This window comes from Delphinus delphis, chromosome 6 (genome assembly GCF_949987515.2).
Source record: "Delphinus delphis chromosome 6, mDelDel1.2, whole genome shotgun sequence".
In the NCBI taxonomy this organism is placed as follows: domain Eukaryota; kingdom Metazoa; phylum Chordata; class Mammalia; order Artiodactyla; family Delphinidae; genus Delphinus; species Delphinus delphis.
This window is the reverse complement of record NC_082688.1, coordinates 80,251,061-80,269,777: the sequence shown is the minus strand read 5'-3', so window position 1 is coordinate 80,269,777 and position 18,717 is coordinate 80,251,061. Positions and strand designations below refer to the sequence as shown.

Here is an 18,717-nt window from a genome sequence, read left to right as displayed (position 1 = left end):
ATGGATTAAAATGAGAAAGACTGACAATTCCAAGGGCTGACACAAACAGAGAGCAACGGAAAATATGACCCTGCTCGTGGGAGCGTACCTGGTACAACCATTTTGGACACTGTTCGGCAGAATCAATTAAAGCTGAAAATATGCATACCCTATTAATCAGCAATTCTACTCCTGAGTTTATATCCAACAGAGATGAGTACATATATATAGCAAGGCAAGTATAAGGATATTCTTAAAAGAGCATTATTTGTAATAGCCCAACACTGATAACAACACATATATCTATAAACTATAGAATAGATAAATGATGAAAAAATTAACACAATAAAATGTCACGCCAAAATGAAAATTAACAAAATGCTGGTACATGTAACAACAGGAATGAACGTCACAAATGTAATGAAAGAAACCAGACAAAAATAATACAAACAATATGATTTCATCATTTACATAAAGTCCAAAAGCAGACAAAAATAATCTAAACTGTTAGAAGTCAGGATAGAGGCTATATCTCGGTGGAGTGTAAGAGTGGGTTCTGGTAGTTTTCTATCTCTTGAACTTGGTGCTGATTACACCACTGTATTCCCTTTGCGATGACTCACTCATCACTATAGTTCTGATCTATATGAAGTATATTATACTTCAACGTAACAGTTCATTAAAAGAATTTTAAGCCTCTTGTCTCCATTGGAATCAGGAAGTCTGTCAGTCTCTGAATTAGTATGCTTTGGAGCATGTGATGTTTATACTTGCCTGAAACCACACAAGCTCATGTTTCAGAAATATGCTGAAATCACCTAACTGGTTTATCCTCAGACACTTTGATTCTTGATGACTGAATTTCTCCTGCTCCCCAACAGCAGCAAAAGACTCAGAGCAGGTGCTGAATGAATGCTTGAAGGGTTGCTCCCTCCCACTAATTTCACAGAGCTCAAGGACAATTAGATAAACAGCAGTTGAAACTACTTACTTTCTCCTTTCCAAGGCTGAACACTCCTCATCACACTCCAGCCTTGAGAAGCAAATGAAAAAAAATTAAGTCAGGGTACAAGTTTCACAGCTCCTACTCAGCAATAAGTTCTTAGATGGTCAACCTGGAGACAGAACAGACTGGCCAAAATAATGGCTGGACGGGGTCCTTCTCAAGGACAGGTGTGCAGGCCTCTGAGTTACGGGAGACTAGGAGTTCTCAGAAAGGCTTCAGAGTGTCCCCTGGTTGCTCAGCCCCCAAAAGTTCCCGGCGCCCCCGCAACAACCCCACCTCCCTCTCTCGACACAGCAAACTACTCTGTTCTCTGTTCTCCTGTGGGTTGGAATAGACACGTCAAGGTCTCTGCTTCCTCTGGCTACTGTCTGCAGTGAGGCCCAGAAAAGCTTCCTCTGGTCTTAGCTGTATCCCAAGTAGGACTCACTGCATTGGAGTGGGTGTGGTCTCTTAATATCAGATGTCTGTTGAACACCGACTGTGTGTGCAAGGCTTTCCTGTTGCAGACTGACACAAATGAATGGTTCCTGCCCTTTGGAAATTAAGTCTAATGGGAGAAAGAAGGCACAGCTACACATCTAAAAAATTACCTGGCTTGGTGAATTTCCTTCTTAGTAATTAACTTGCTGATTTCCACTGAATCTCCAAGCTGCATGTCTGTTATTTTGGAGGCCATGGAAATAGCAGCTATTCTGAAGTATATAAAAGAAAGGGAAGATAAAAAAAGAGAAAGGGAAGGAAGGTGTTGCAGTTTCACAAGAACCTCCCCATACCAGGCACAGAGAACACTTCTTTCAAGGCAAATCTACCACTCGACAATCTGTGTGGCCTTGGAAGCCCATCTATTATGAACTATCCACACGTTTATGTGGTATCTCCTCAATTAGATGCTAAGCAGCTCCATAGGAAATGAGGTAATCCATTCCTCAGTACCCCCTTGAGCATCCGGGCCAATGCCAGGCACTCAGTGTGTATTCAAACACAGTCAATCTGATGTCTGCATACTCCTAAAGTCCCATCTCCATGGTGCATCTTTGCATCTATTCGTCCATCCATCCCTAAACACCTCCACTTCTGTACGGTGTGACCACACAGGTCCCAAGATTTCAGGAGGCTGCAAAGACAACTCACAGAACAGTCAGAACCCCCCAGACCACAGCCGGAGCGCAGGACCTGGTCCTGACTGTGCCCCAAGCGGTGGAACGCTGAAGCAATGCACGCAACTTCAGGACATCTTCCCTTCTGATCTCATGGTGTCATAAGACCAAAAGGGAGAGAGACAGGAAGGAGGAGGAGAGGAGAGAAACAAAAAGGTTATTTCACAAATTAAAGTTAGGGAAGGTAAGGTACATAAAGCAGTACTTTCTCTTTTAACCAGAAAAACTAGACTCAAGAAAATGTATTTAAAAATCCTTCCTTAAAAGTTGCAAAGATCTACAATAGACTCCTGTATACCCTTTATCTAGACCCACCAATTGTTAACATTTAAGTAGCACTAACCTTCGATAAGTACTGGATGCTTCAGAGCAAATCATGATTTCTTTTCTTCGTCCACATTCACACTGCAGCTCTATCTGAAATAAGATTAACATGTAGCAACTTTCAGCCCACGGTAAATATGTGAATGGGCAGGTTTCACTTTTAAAGCCTCTCTCAAATCAAACCACGGCAGAGAATAGAGAGACGGTGAGTGGCTACCCTCCAAGATGGAGGAGCTAACCACACATGCAAACTGACAACGTGGTGGTTCACATGCTAGGAGGGAAGTGTCCAGTTGACAGTGCCCCTTACTGGGAATGACTTCTGTCCTTAATCCTGCCTGAAGGGTCAGGCCTAGAATGAAGTTTTTACCACTGAACCAGAGGTAGACACTTGACCCAGGACCAGCCAAGGTCTAATTGACTCCACTTCATCCCTCTGCTTTCACCTCTTTGGCGGGGAGACCTTGCTTAATCCCTCAGACCAGGTAAGTCCCTCACTCACATGTTCTTGTGGTACCCGCTACAAGGGGGTAACTACTCCTTCACGACATTACCACAGTCACAGTTAATTATCTGAGTAGTTAATTAGTATCTGTCCCTCTAATTAAAGGAACCACGTGTCCACTGTTCACTGGTGGAGCCCCAGCACCTATCACAGCATTACATCTTATATAAAATAGACACTTAAGTATTTGTTGAATAAATGGAGGGGACAATCAGAGTCTCTCTTGAGAATTTGATCGAAGGGAGACAGAAACTGGTCAGGTGGCAGTGGGTACTTTCTGAATTAAAAGACCATCTCAAGCTTGGCAGATAGAAGTCTGTACAATTTACTCCACCCTTCTCTTGTTAACTTAACTTGCAGTTCCTTGCAACCAAAGACCCCTGGTAAGGATGTGTGCCCAGGTGCCACTGTAGGCAGTTCTGGACTCATCAGCAGCCCCAGAACCACAGTCAGTCCCCACCAGGAGCCAGGATTACTCACCTTGGCTTTGCAAGCAGTCACAGGGCAGGGTGAGCTGAGGTGGCAAGGTGCCATACATGGGTGGCCACAGTCAGCTCTGGAGATGGTGCAGGGCTGCTTGCAGACCTCATCCACAAGACACTCTCCTTTGTGACAGAGTCTCTGACACCTGTGCATCCCACACGGTAGCGTGGCACTGCAGGGCAATCCGCAAGAGATATCAACCAGGTGACAAGGGATGTTGCTTCGTAACTAGGAGAGACAGAAGTAGCCAGATTCTCATCTCCATGCAGGATTCAGGGTGGATTTTAACTTCCTACTTAAACATTTCTGAACTTTCAAAAAGAGCAAGTTTTTAAAAAAGTTATTTTTATCTGAAACAAAAATCTGGCTGTTTTTCAAAGTCTGAAAGGTTAGTTTGAAAAGAAAACAAACCTGAACCTTATTTAATAATGCTTGTTATGGGACTTCCCTGGTGGCGCAGTGGTTAAGAATCTGCCTGCCAATGCAGGGAATATGGGTTCAATACCTGGTCCGGGAAGATCCCACGTGCCGTGGAGCAACTAACCCCGTGCACCACAACTACTGAGCCTGCACTCTAGAGCCCACGTGCCACAACTACCGAAGCCCGCGCGCCTAGAGCCTGTGCTCGCAACAAGCCACTGCAGTGAAAAGCCTGCACACCACAACAGAGTAAACCCCACTCGCTGCAACTAAAGAAAGCCTGCGAGCAGCAACAAAGGCCCAATGCAGCCAAAAAAAAAATAATGCTTGCTATGATCTAAAAGGACTTGTTTTAGCAGCCGAGTGTGACTTGCAACATAAACTTCCCAAGGTGGGTAACAAGCATGTGAAACCAGATAACTAGGGAGTTTCTGAAAATTTTATGACTAACTGGGAGGATCAGGTGACCTTTTCCCTTTACAAACAGCTAGGGCACTGAGTTCACAGAAACCCTGGGGGTGGGGGCACCCTTGGCTCATCGTTTCAAGACTGCTTGCAGGGCTGTTTTATGTAATTAATTACTCAACTCTCCTCACATCTCCCAACCCATGATCTCCATAGTTTTAGACAGCTCTGTCATTAAAAAAATTAAGAGGGGCTTCCCTGGTGGCCCAGTGGTTGAGAGTCCGCCTGCCGATGCAGGGGACATGGGTTCGTGCCCTGGTCCGGGAAGATCCCACATGCCGCAGAGCGGCTGGGCCCATGAGCCATGGCCGCTGAGCCTGTGCGTCCGGAGCCTGTGCTCCGCAACGGGAGAGGCCACAACAGTGGGAGGCCTGCGTACCGCAAAAAAAATAAAAATAAAAATTAAGAGGCAACAGGCCGTGGACCAACCAAATCATTTTTTTTTTCTTGAGAAATTGCCTCCATTCAGGATTCTTCACTCCAGGAAAAAGATGCTGGAATTTTATTCCTGTGGAACCAAAGGTTACTCTTACATATTCACTCAAATTCTTTTAAGAACCCTCAAAATGAGGAATATACTTCGGTTCTGGTGACAAACTTGTACTCTTGAAGAGGCCCCCAAAGCCTAGGATGTACATGCTTTGTAATCAGTATTTTGGTAGAATGTAGTTCCCAGTCATTAAACACTCACCTACTCCACCACTGGGATAATTTGTGCACATGCTATGCCCTCTGTTGTCCCCTCCCCACATTACTTGCCTGTCTTCTCACTGTTCTTTAGGATGTTACTTATGCTACTTCCTCCAGAAACACCTTTCCTGGGTAAGGGTAAGGGCCCCTTCTATCCCCTTCAGTACTCTGTACTTCTCACACTACTGTACTTTTTTTTTTTTTCAGTATTTATTTATTTGGCTGTGCCAGGGCTTAGTTGCGGCATGCAAGATCTTTTAGTTGTGGCATGCATGATCTAGTTCCCCGACCAGGGATTGAACCCGAGCCCCGTGCATTGGTAGCACAGAGTCTTAACCACTGGACCACCAGGGAAGTCCCACACACTACTGTACTTATAATCGACTGTTTACATGTCTGCTTCCCGCCTCAGAGTTAAGGCTCCACAAGGGCAGGGGCGGTACCTGTCTTGTTCATTTCTGAATCACCCAAACCTAGCCTGTTACCTAGTACATAGCAGGTACGCAGTAAGTATTTGTTGACTGAAGTCCATCAACACAAAGATGACACATGGATGTCTTAGAATGGTTACTCTCAGAGGAAGTGAGATTTTTAAAGGAAGAATAAATACCAAGGATTATGACTTGAGAACCACTGACAGGAAATAAGTGGAGAAAAATATGTCTATCAAGATAAGAATACTGGGCTTCCCTGGTGGCACAGTGGTTGAGAATCTGCCTGCCAATGCAGGGGACACGGGTTCGAGCCCTGGTCTGGGACGATCCCACATGCCGCGGAGCAACTGGGCCCGTGAGCCACAATTACTGAGCCTGCGCGTCTGGAGCCTGTGCTCCACAACAAGACAGGCCGCGATAGTGAGAGGCCCACGCACCACGATGAAGAGTGGCCCTCACTTGCCACAATTAGAGAAAGCCCTCTCACAGAAAGGAAGACCCAACACAGCCATAAATAAATAAATAAATAAACAAACAAAGCAAACTGTCAACAAGTAAAAATAAATAAACACTATTTAAAAAAAAAAGATAAGAATACTGAAAGCATATTGTCATAGTTGTCAAGAGTTTCAAGAAATGTTGGCCAACATGTTACTAAGTAAAAAAAGCAGGTTACAAAACAGTATAATCTTCATAGAGTAGGGGAAAGAGTGTATTACACATGCCTGGAAGTCTATACACCAGGATGTTAAAAGTATTTCTTTCTGCATAGCAAAACTGTATTATCTTAATCGTCTACAATGAATATGCATTTTTAAAATAAACAAATCTTTTTAAAGTGTTTCAAAGTGTCTATAGTCAGCGGCGCCAAATATAGCTTAGACACTAAGAATAAGGATGAAAGTCCTTCATGGTAATGGCAGCAATTAGCCTGGAGGAAGGTGCATGGCCGATCAGTCAGGATGGAAAGCTGCGTAGGGAGTAGAGAGAAGGAACGGTGGCAACTGGTGGAGAGCCCACTCTCACTCTTGGGATATTCTCGCTGTAACACCTTTCCCCAGACTAGCAACCCCTCCCCATGCTGGCTAACCTAGAAGTTGTCTCTGAACACGGCTCATGCTCTCAAGGCCAACTGGCTGAGTTTCATTTGATTGTAACCAGATTAAAAATGAGAGCAGGGACTTCCCTGGTGGCACAGTGGTTAAGAATCCGCCTGCCAATGCAGGGGACACGGCGGGTTTGAGCCCTGGTCCAGGAAGATCCCACATGCCGCGGAGCAACTAAGCCTGTGCACCACAACTACTGAGCCTGCATTTTAGAGCCCACAAGCCACAACCACTGAGCCATAACTACCGAAGCCCGTGAGCCTAGAGCCCGTGCTCCGCAACAAGAGAAGCCACCGCAATGAGAAGCCCGCGCACTGCAACGAAGAGTAGCCCCTACTCTCACCACAACTAGAGAAAGCCCGTGCACAGCAACAAAGCAGCCAAATAAATTAATTAATTAAAAAATAAAATAAAATAAAAATAAAAATGAGAGCAGAACAGATTCAGAATGCTACCTACTGCATGATTCCATTTATGTGATATTCTGAAAAGGCAAAACTACAGGGGCAGACAACATTGGTTGCCCGGGCCTGGAGGTAAGGGGAGAGTAACTATGAAGTGGCCCAAAGGAATGTTTGGGGGTGAATGAATGCTCCACATCTTGACTGTGGTGGTGGTTACATGACTGTACAAATGCTTCTGTCAACTCATAGACTTGTACACTAGAAAGGGTACATTTCATTTTATGCAAACTATACCTTAATGAAAAGAAAAAGAAAAGAAAAAAGTGGCAACAGCAAATCTCTGCTTCTTGGAGTATATTTATTTTGAGAAACAATGAGGCTAACCCTCTTAACGAAATCCAATCATAAATCTCTGGTTGGAACAATGAACACTTGAGAGAGAAAACTTACCTCATGTTTGCCCATGCACCATTTCTGAGTTAGAAAAGTACAAGGGGGGCACTTGTCCTCACTATGACAAGAATGATACACTGTAGAAAGAGAAAGGTAAAATTAGGAGTAATGTTTAAAATCAGGAATAATGTTTAAACATAGACTACTACACATATCGTAATGGCCTATGACATGGAACTTTTAAATTTCAGAGCTGAGTACTTTTTAAAATGGTCACTGAAAAGTAAAAGTAGTTGGCTTTATATTAAAGTGTTGAAAGATGAACATGAGTGAGAAAAAGAAACCCAACTGAGGGGCAAGAGACACAGAAGCAGAGGAGGAGGCAGTTTTTCTACTCCGTCTCCTGTGGCACTGCCACATGGTCTGTCCACATTACTCAGGGATTCTTTTGGTCCTACCTTACACAGCAACTGCTCCCTTTTGTTCAGACATCTTTGTTATCTCATCTAACATGCTTCCTCTGACTCCTTTCAATCTCTTTACTGCCTGGAAGAGGCAGTTCATTCAAACTCATCTCCTACAACAAAGCCTTCCTTGGCTGACCACACCCTGCCCTGAGCACTCTTGCTCTCCCTGATGTCTCAGTTCTTACACAGATGGCTTGCTGCCATGCTATCTGGCCCTTCTTCATGTATTGGCTAGTTGTGTCAAATGTTTTCAACTACCATCTTCTTCCTCTCAGAAACAACAGAACAACCTCAAGGTCATGGGCTATTTTTTCCCTCCTCTGAACCTCCCTCTATGTCTGACACCATACTGGATATACAAGAAACACTCAAGAAAAGTTAAGTGAATGCTGAATGAAAGCAGGCTAAAACAAAACAACTCACAAATAGTTAAGTTCTCACTATGGACATCAATCAGCAGGATTTGGACTTCATTTGTAATATCTGCAAGTGACTATAAAGGAAGTGTGTACAAGTGAGTGGGTGAGTATCTGTTTGGACATTAACTTCATGCTGGTGTGAACACCACAGCAAGGGTTTGCAAACTAAGCTGGGAGGGCCGCCTTAAGGTCTCCAGGAAAGGAGGGACTTTCCACTTCATGAGGAAGTTACTTAATTCTTTTTCACTCTGTAACTTAAAAAATTGAGAAATGCTTGTCTATTTGTCAGACTAAATCATATGGCCAGATTTATTTTAAGTATCAAATCCAGTGACTTAAATTATATCAGGTTTGCCTCTGGGACTTGGTAAAATGAAATGATAGGGCCAATATGGTCCTAGAGGAAAGCCAGTGACTAGACTGGACAGAAAATGGGTGATGTCAAGTAGCTATTTACCTGGTGTCTACAGCAGTCTATCACAGAAAAACTGGAAACAAATGTCCAACAACATGAAACTGACTGAATCAGTTATGGCCCATCCATGTAACAGGACACTGTACTACCATCTAGAAAAATATTCACTGATAAGGAGAGAGATTAAAATTACAATAATAAGAGGGAAAAATATCTAGTTAAAATAAATTCATTAGGATCCCACTTTTATTTTAGGAAAAAAAGAAGCAAATATATATTTTTGCCCATGGAAAAAGGCCCTGAAAAATATACACCAGGGCATAATTCTTAAAAGGTGACATAAGAGATTATTTAATTTCAATCTTCTGACTTTATCTCTATTTTCTTTCCTTCTCTCTTCCTTTTTATGTAATAACGTATATTGTGTCAACAACAACAAAACCAAATTACTCTTAACTTTACAAAAAGATGCTTAACTTTGAAATATGCACCAGAAGTGGAGGCCACAAAGAAAGAAGACAAGACCAGCTGGGGATTCTCCCAACCCTTTGGGTGTGTTTGACATCCACAGAGTAAAGCACTGGAAGGCACTGTGATTCCCAGCTGTGGCCCAGATCTCAGACCCATCTTCACAGAAGCAGCCCCTGAGCACAGGGAACAAGGAAGGGCTACCACAGTGTAACCTCAGAGCAGTGAAGACCATCATGCAACATCCTAAATGACACAGTGTGAGCAGGCTGTGAGGCGTGGAGGCAAGGAGACAGGACCCACCTGGATGGTCACATTCATGGACTCTGGCACAGGTCTGGGTACACTCAGGGGGCCTGGTACCACAGGGAACTGGAGGGTAGATCACTGACGCGCCACAGTGGCAGGTTAATTCATCAAAACCTGGTGAAGCCACAGGTGAAACAAAACAACCCTTCATGAATTTGAGAATTTGAAGCACAAGATAATTACACACACACTTTTTTTTTTTGGCTTGTATTTTTAGAGGAGAATTTTTTGGGGGGCTGCTCTTTTAAAAAAGGTTTTTATTTCATTAACGTTGAGCTGCTGGCAAAGTGTTCAATTTTTACTTGCAACAAACTTTAAGTCAATGAGTATTCCAAGACATTTTTACATGTATTTTATAAACAAAAGATCTACAGACCATCTCTTTTGACAGAACAGGAGACTTCCACTAAAGAAATAGATTCTTTTCTTTAACTTTTTGGCTAGGAAAATGGATAGAGATTATGAAAGCCACAGGTAGTTAACAAACACAGAAAAATATGCTTTTGAATATAAACTTCAGAGAGCCACTGAAGCCATTAAAAAAAAAATTCTTGTAAGTATAACTGACACCTATCATGATAAAAATATGAAGTTGAGATGAAGCCGAGAGCTACATCTGAGTTCACCAGGCACAGTTCACAAGCCCAATCAAAATGAGAACTCACATGGGGCCTCCAACAAGCGGCCCACTTTGTCAAGAGCTCTACTAACCCTCAGACCCAAAGGGGAGCTAGTTCTTCAATCCTGGTCCTTAGTAGAGGCTGGGTCTTTGGCCATGGTTCTCAACTACGGACCAAGAGTCAGAAAGCCCAGGCCCTCCAGGACTCCTCTACCCACTGCTCTTCTCCAGTCAGCACTCTCCAGAAAACTCTTCAGAGGCTACACAATGTGGTGGAAAGAGCCCTGTAAATACAGCAGGAGACTTAGGCCTCTAGTCCTGGACCTACTTCTCACTTGTGCGGTGACTGTGGGCAGGTAACTTAACGACTCTTGAGATTGCTTCCTTTTGGTCAAATGGGGATACCAAACTTTGACCTGTCCACTCAAAAGTTTATTGTGGGGGTGGGCTAATATATGTGAAACAGCTAGGGAAAGAGTAAGAGGCTACATTACTTGTTTCTACGGAACTCCATGTGTGTGATTTATAACAAAGCACTTAACTCCTTTTTGAAATATGGTAGGCCTAGTATTCCACAGAAGGTATGTTGGGAAACCCTGATATAGGCTAATCTTTTAATGTAGCAGTTCTCAAAGAGTGCTCAGTTGACCCCTAGGACTCCCTGATCCTTTCAGGGAGTCCACAAGGTCAAAATTATTTTCATAATAATACTTAGATACTATTTGCTTTTTTCACTATGTTGACATTTGCACTGATGGTGAAAAAGCAACAGCTGGTAATACTGCCAGGGCATTAGCGCAAATAAGGCAGTAGTGCCAAACTGTAACCATTGTATTTTTCACTGCCACATACTTAGAGTAGATAAAAAATGACAATTTCACTTAAGAAAGTCCTTGAAGTAAAAAAAAATCTTGACCCATAAATACATGTCTTTCTAATATTCTGTGGAACAAAATAGGGTATCTGCTTCAAGCACTTTTGTTGCACACAAAAATACAGTTGTCCCTCAGTATCCTGGCGGGGAGGGATTGGTTCCAGGACCCCCATGGGTACCAAAATCCAAGAATGCTCAAGTCCCTTATATAATATGCTGTAGTATTTGCATACAACCTATGCACATCCTCCTGTATACTTTACATCATCTCTAGGTTACTAATAATACCCAATGCAATGTAAATGCTATATAAATAGTTGCCAGCACAAAACAAATTCAAGTTTTGTTTTTGGAACTTTCTAGAATTTTTCCCCTTGAACATTTTCAACCCACACCTGGTCGAAACTATGGATGTGGAATCCATGGATATGGAACCCTCAGATATGGACGGCTGTCTGACCTCTGGTCATTCTAAAGAACTGTACTTTTCTGAGTCGTGAGCTGAATTGCTGAATTAACTTCTTTTTTCATAACACACCGTTTTACTTGAAAAAGTGGCCGACAAACTATGATTATTCAGACTTGGGTATTTTGGCAGACGTTTATGAAAAATTAACAGTGAGACCATCACTTTAAGAAAACTGACTTTGCTGCCAACAATAACATTCAAGCTTTCAAGTGAAAACAGAATTTTGGAAAATACGCATTTATCACTATGAGCTTGACAACTTCCTAATACTTTTCCCCAGAGTTTTCTGATGGGATTGGTAGTGTATTAATGAATGAGTTTTTAATACTGTAACACAAGCAGACCCCATCTTAGGATCATTGCTTACATCCCAAGTTTCATACATTCAGGGACAACAGAGGAATAACTTCTTTAAAAGTCTCAATAGCTTTTCTGCCCATGGACACCGCCGAGTAAGCATCATTAAAGTCTCTCCCCTCTACTGCCGTCGTGTCTAAGTCAGTCTCCCAAAGGGCCCGAACAGCTGCAGAAGCTCCTCATCAGACGTCTGAGCTTCGAAACAATTGATGCGAGTCTGAGGAGCCACCTGAGCAGCGGGCAGCGCTCACAGACTGTGTGGTAACGAGGGGTCCAAACACCAGGTGCTCCAGAGGCTTCGGGTTTGTCACGTACGCCATTGCAGAGGAGGTGGATGCGGCCATGGATGCGAGGCCACACGAGGTGGATGGAAGAGTTGGGGAACCAAAGAGGGCCGTCTCAAGAGAAGATTCTCAAAGACCTGGCGCCCACTTAACCGTGAAAAAAATTTTTGTTGGTGGCATTAAAGAAGACACTGAAGAACATCACCTAAGAGATTATTTTGAACAGTGTGGGAAAACTGAAGTGATTGAAATCATGACTGACTGAGGCAGTAGCAAAAACAGAGGCTTTGCTTTTGTAACCTTTGATGACCATGACGCCGCAGACAAGATTGTCATTCAGAAATATCACACAGTGAACGGCCACAACTGTGAAATAAGGAAAGCCCTATCTAAGCAAGAGAAGGCTAGCGCTTCATCCAGCCAAAGAGGTCGAAGTGGTTCTGAAACTTTGGTGGTGGTCATGGAGGGGGTTTTGGTGGGAATGACAACTCTGGTCGTGGAGGGAACGTCGGTGGTCGAGATGCCTTTGGTGGCAGCCGTGGTGGTGGGGGATATGGTGGCAGTGGGGATGGCAGTAATGGATTTGGTAATGACAGAAGCCATTTTGTAGGTGGCGGAAGCTACAATGATTTTGGCAATTACAACAATCAATCTACAAATTTTGGACCCATGAAAGGAGGAAACTTTGGAGGCAGAAGTTCTGGCCCCTATGGTGGTGGAGGCCAATACTTTGCCAAACCACGAAACCAAGGTGGCTATGGTGGTTCCAGCAGCAGCAGGAGCTATGGCAGTGGCAGGAGGTTGTAATTACTGCCAGGAAACAAAGCTTAGCAGGAGAGGAAGCCAGGGAAGTGACAGGGAAGCTACAGGTTACAAGAGATTTGTGAACTCGGCCAAGCACAGCGCTGGCAGGGCCTAGCTGCTACAAAGAAGACATGTTTTTGACAATACTCATGTGTATGGGCAAAAAAACTCGAGGACTATATTTGTGACAAATTGTATAACAGGTTATTTTAGTTTCTGTTCTGTAGAAAGTGTAAAGCATTCCAACAAAGGGTTTTAATGTAGATTTTTTTTTGGCACCCATGCTGTTGATTGCTAAATGTAATAGTCCACTCATGAAGCTGAATAAATGTGTCTTTTTAAAAAATGTGCTGTGTAAAGTTAGTCTACTCTGAAGCCATTTTGGTAAACTTCACCCCAACAATGTGAAGTTAGAATTCCTTCAGGGTGATGCCAGGGCCCATTCGAAATTTATTTACAACCCGCTTGGGTGGAGAAGCCATTGTCTTCAGCTGAACTGACAGTTACTGTGTTGTGACCTGGAGTTCACTGTTAAAAGGGTCACCCAAGCAAAGTTAGAGTTTTCTGGTTATTAATATGATTGTTGGCACATCCTATGCAATATATCTAAACTGAATTATGGTACCAGATAAAGTTATAGATGGGAATCATCCATTATCATGTGTAATCAATAAATGATTTAATACCCTCTTTTAAAAAAAAGTCTCAATATATCTGAAATACTAAGGCTTATTAATTCAGTAATCCATACCAACCTAAGAAAATCAATCACTCAGAACATATCATTCCTGACTTTCTAGAAAACTCTATATAATAAAGTATACAGTGAAGACACTCACTAGCTTGCCAGCATGTTTGGCAGTTCCCACGATGACAAGGTTCTTCACATCTATGAAGGCCACAGCGGAGTTTCCTCCCACAAATCAAAGGACACTTGTGTTCCTTATCCTAGGAGGAGAGATACTGATTGATTGATTGATTGATTGCATGCAGGATCTTAGTTCCCCGACCAGGCATCGAACCTGTGCCTCCGGCAATGGAAGCGCAGAGTCCTAACCACTGGACTGCCAGGGAATTCCTGAGAGATTTATATATGTTTACAAAATTATCTCCATTTTATATTTTCCATAAACAAGATTAATAAAGAAGTTCTCCACAATTATAGATCGCATGATATCTGGAATTAGCTTCAAAATAATCAAAGGAGGGGGAGTAGGTGGGGAATGAAACAAGATTAGTCATGACCTGATCACTACTGAAGATAGATGTTGGGCATATGGGACTCATACTTGTCTCTCTGCTTTTATATATGTTTGAAATATTCAGTAATAAGAGGAAGTCTTTAAACTTTCAAACACTGGTTTATAAGTAAGTCTTGATACACAGAACAATTTCATCACTCTTCACACTGTCAAAATAAATGCTAAAAAAACAATTGTGTATTATATATGTGTGTGTATATATGTACTACTTTATTATTGGTACTGTGTTACCTTGTTTACACACACACACACACACGATAACACAATACCCACTGCCAGGTAGTGCTTCCTTTATTTAGTTCCACAGAAGTGAATATTTCAGATAACTGAAAACTGTTTTTTAAAAAATGCCACACTCGGGACTTCCCTGGTGGTCCAGTGGTAAAGAATCCTCCTTCCAATGCAGGGGACGCAGGTTCGATCCCTGGTCGGGGAAATAAGATCCCACATGCCGCGGGGCAACTAAGCCCGTGTGCCACAACTACTGAGCTCGTGCACCTCAACTAGAGAGCCCGTGTGCTGCAAACTACAGAACCCACAAGCTCTGGAACCTGTGAGCCACAACTAGAGAGAGAAAACCTGCATGCCACGACTAGAGAGAAGCCCGTGCGCTGCAACTAAAAAGATCCCGCATGCTTCAACAAAGAACCCATGTGCCACAACTAAAACCTGACACAGCCAAAAAAAAAAAAAGAAAGAAAGAATACCCAAGAATGGAGGCCCCTCTTCTGGGAAAAAAAAAAAAAAAGCCATACTCATTTTGCCTACTGATCTGACCCATGGAATATATGAAACTTGAAGCCTGAGTTGCTAAGGCCAAGCCAGTCTGTGTGCTGGGACAGCATACAGTCTCCTGCAGATGACTACATGCTCATCCAGTGGTCTTGAGCTCTGGGGCCTGAGGCCTTCTGTCTTTCTTCTTTCCTTTCCTCCATGTTGCCATCAGCTGACTTCTTGACCTGGCTGAGGCCTAAAAAGGACCAGTCTGTCTCTCTGGGCAGCATTCTGACTGCTGCTCAGGGGCCTCTCCCAGTGATTTCCAAATCTGGGCTGCATTCTAGATGGCTGAGGCTTCCAGAAGCCCAGCCCCTAGATGAATGCAATCTGATACTGCCTAACGATAGGTCCACTTACCACACAGCATATCTCGTTACATTTATGCCGTCCACATAACCGTTTCTTGTTACACCTCTTGTCACACATAAATGTAGCATCTGCTATGAACAATTAAGAAGAAAAAGAAGTCAGAGGACATGAACATTCATTCAACAAATATTTGTGTGACTACAGGCTGAAGAAATACAAATGTAATAATGTAAATAAATTAGTTATGGTGAAAATGCATACTATTTAAATATCACTTTTCACTTGCCAGACAGTCAAACAAATAGAAAAGAAAATAGGAAGACTACCCAAGTGCCCACTGATAGATGAATGGATAAAGATGTGGAATATATACAATGGAATATTACTCAGCCATTAAAAAAAGAAAAGAAATCTTGCCATTTGTGACAACATGGATGGTCCTAGAGGATATTATGCTAAGTGAAATAAGACAGAGAAAGACAAATACTGTATGATTTCACTTATATGTGGAATCTAAGAAACAAAACAAATGAACAAACATAACAAAACAGAAACAGTATAGATACAGAGAACAAACAGGTGGTTGCCAGAGGAGACGGGGGTGGGTGGAAAAAAGAAATAGGTGAGAGGTACAAACTTCCAGTTGCAAAACCAATGATTCATGCGTATGAAATGCACAGTGTGGGGAATATAGTCAATAACTAAATAATATCTTTGTATGGCGACATAATGTAACTAGACTTATTGCGGTGATCATTTTGAAATGTATAGAAAAAACACTATGCTGTGTAATAGGAACTAACAGAGTGTTGTAGGTCAATTATACTTCAAAAACAAACTCATAAAAAAGAGATCATATTTGTGGTTATCAGAGGTGGAGGGGTGGGTAGAGGGGGAATTGGATGAAGGCAGTCAAAGGGCACAAACTTCCAGTTATCAGATAAATAAGTATTAGGGATGTAATGTACCACATGATAAATATAATTAACACTGCTGTGTGTTATACACGAAAGTTGTTAAGAGAGTGAAGTAAGAGCTCTCATCACAGACAAAAATTTTTTTTCTATTTCTTTCATTTTCCATCTATATGAATTGATGAATGTTCACTAAACTTATTGCAATAATCATTTCATGATGTATGTAAGTCAAATTATTATGCTGGGACAGGAATAAAGACGCAGACAGAGAAAGGACTTGAGGACACGGGGAGGGGGAAGGGTAAGTTGGGACAAAGTGAGAGAGTGGCATGGACATATATACACTACCAAATGTAAAATAGATAGCTAGTGGGAAGCAGTTGCATAGCACAGGGAGATCAGCTCGGTGCTTTGTGACCACCTAGAGGGGTGGGATAGGGAGGATGGGAGGGAGACACAAGAAAGAGGAGATATGGGGATATATGTATATGTATAGCTGATTCACTTTGTTATAAAGCAGAAACTAACAAACCATGGTAAAGCAATTATACCCCAATAAAGATGTTAAAAGCAAAAAATTATTATGCTGTACACTTTAAGCTTATACAGTGCTATATGTCAATTATATCTCAATAAAACTGGAAGAAGAGGGGGCTTCCCTGGTGGCTCAGGGGTTAAGGACCTGCCTGCCAATGTAGGGGACATGGGTTCGAGCCCTGGTCCGGGAAGATCCCACATGCTGTGGAGTGACTAAGCCTGTGCACCACAACTACTGAGCCTGTGCGCCACAACTACTGAAGCCCACGTGCCTAGAGCCTGTGCTCCGCAATGAGAAGCCACTGCAACGAGAAGCCCGCGCACTGCAACGAAGAGTAGCCCCCGCTCACCTCAACTGCAGAAGGCCCGGGCATAGCAACAAAGACCCAACACAGCCAAAAAAAAAAAAAAAAAAAAATTGTAAGAAGAAAAGGAAATAGGAAGACTGATTAATGTATGGAACAGGTGAAGGTGTGGAGAAAAAGGCACACACACTTAGTGGATGGGAGAATAAACTTTTGGAGTACATATGTATCTATCAAAACTTTACGTGGCAATTCCATTTTAAGTAATGCTTCCTACAGATACACTTTCAAAAGTAGCTAGGACACCAAAAGCACAAGCAACAAAAGAAAAATAAATTTGATCAAAATTTAAAGCTTTTGTGCATCAGAGGACATCATCAAGAAAAGACAACAACATAATGGGAGAAAATATTTGCAGATCAGTTATCTCATAAGTGTCTAGGATCCAAAATATATAAAGAACTCTTTCAACTCAATAACAAAAAGACAACCCAATTTAAAAATGGTAAAGGAATAGACTTTTCCAAAGAAGATATACAAATGGCCAAGTACATGAAAAAATGCCCAACATCATTAGTTATTAGGGAATGCAAATCAAAACCACAATGATTTATCATTTCATACCCACTGAGGATGGCAATAACAGTGATAATAATAATAGTAGTAATAAAAAACAGAAAATAACAAGTGTTGGAGAGGATGTGGAGAAAATGAAACCCTCATACATTACTGGTGGGACTGTAAAATAGTGTAGCTACTGTAGAAAACAATATAGCAGTTCTTTTAAAAAAATTCTACCTATAACCAACATATAATCCAGCAATTCCATTTCTAGGTACATAACCAAAAGAATTTACAACAGGTTCTCAGATAAAAGCTTGTGTACAAATGTTCATAGCTGCACTAGTTGCAATAGTCAAAAGAAGGAAACCAAATGTCCATCAACAGATGAATGGATAAACAAACTGTGGTATATATATACAACAGAATATTATTCAGTCATAAAGAGGAATGAAGTACTGATGCGTGCTACAATGTGGATGAACCTTAACAACATGCTAAATGAAAGAAGCCAGAGACAAAAGGTTACATATTATATGATTTCATTTATATGAAATACTCAGAATAATTAAATCCACAGAGACAGGAAGCAGAGTAGTGGTTGCCAGGGCTGGTGGGGAGGGGTGAATGGGGAATGAAAACTCAGTAAACAAAGGGTTTCCTTTTGGGATGATGAACCCATTTTAGAATTGATAGAGGTGATGGTTTTAAAACACTGTGAAGGTACTAAATGCCACTGAATTGTACACTTTAAAATGTTTCACTGGGGACTTCCCTGGTGGTGCAGTGGTTGGGAAGCTGCCTGCCAATGCAGGGGACACGGGTTCGAGCCCTGGTCTGGGAGGACCCCACATGCCGCGGAGCAACGAAGCCTGTGTGCCACAACTGCTGAGCCTGTGCTCTAGAGCCCGCAAGCCACAACTACTGAGCCCGCATGCCACAACTACTGCAGCGTGTGTGCCTAGAGCCTGTGCTCTGCAACAAAGAGGCCACCACAATGAGAAGCCCACGCACCACAACAAAGAGTAGCCCCCGCTCGCCGCAACTAGAGAAAGCCCGTGCACAGCAACGAAGACACAACGCAGCCAAAAAGTAAATAAATTTATTAAAAAAAGAAAAAACAAAACAAAACAAAAAAATGTTTCATTGTATGTTCTGTGAATATTATCTCAATAAAGGTGCTGAAGGCGCTGAAGTG

The 18,717-nt window shown here is 42.3% G+C and overlaps 1 protein-coding gene and 1 pseudogene across 2 annotated transcripts in view; one reads left to right on the top strand and one right to left on the bottom strand.

Moving 5' to 3' along the window:
* The window catches only part of NFX1 (nuclear transcription factor, X-box binding 1), a 79,626-nt gene that overhangs the window by 10,179 nt on the left and 50,730 nt on the right, over positions 1-18,717 (bottom strand). Inside the window, exons 12-19 of one of the 2 annotated variants that reach the window (XM_060014892.2) lie at positions 15,248-15,330; positions 13,691-13,799; positions 9,439-9,558; positions 7,424-7,503; positions 3,452-3,682; positions 2,486-2,559; positions 1,576-1,677; positions 971-1,012 (exon numbers count right to left, since the gene is read on the bottom strand). In XM_060014892.2, coding sequence (XP_059870875.1) covers positions 971-1,012; positions 1,576-1,677; positions 2,486-2,559; positions 3,452-3,682; positions 7,424-7,503; positions 9,439-9,558; positions 13,691-13,799; positions 15,248-15,330 — 841 coding nt within the window. The remainder of the gene's footprint in view (positions 1-970; positions 1,013-1,575; positions 1,678-2,485; positions 2,560-3,451; positions 3,683-7,423; positions 7,504-9,438; positions 9,559-13,690; positions 13,800-15,247; positions 15,331-18,717) is intronic. The other variant, XM_060014893.2, reaches the window with a different exon arrangement.
* Positions 11,345-13,205, top strand: LOC132426836 (heterogeneous nuclear ribonucleoprotein A1-like; annotated as a pseudogene).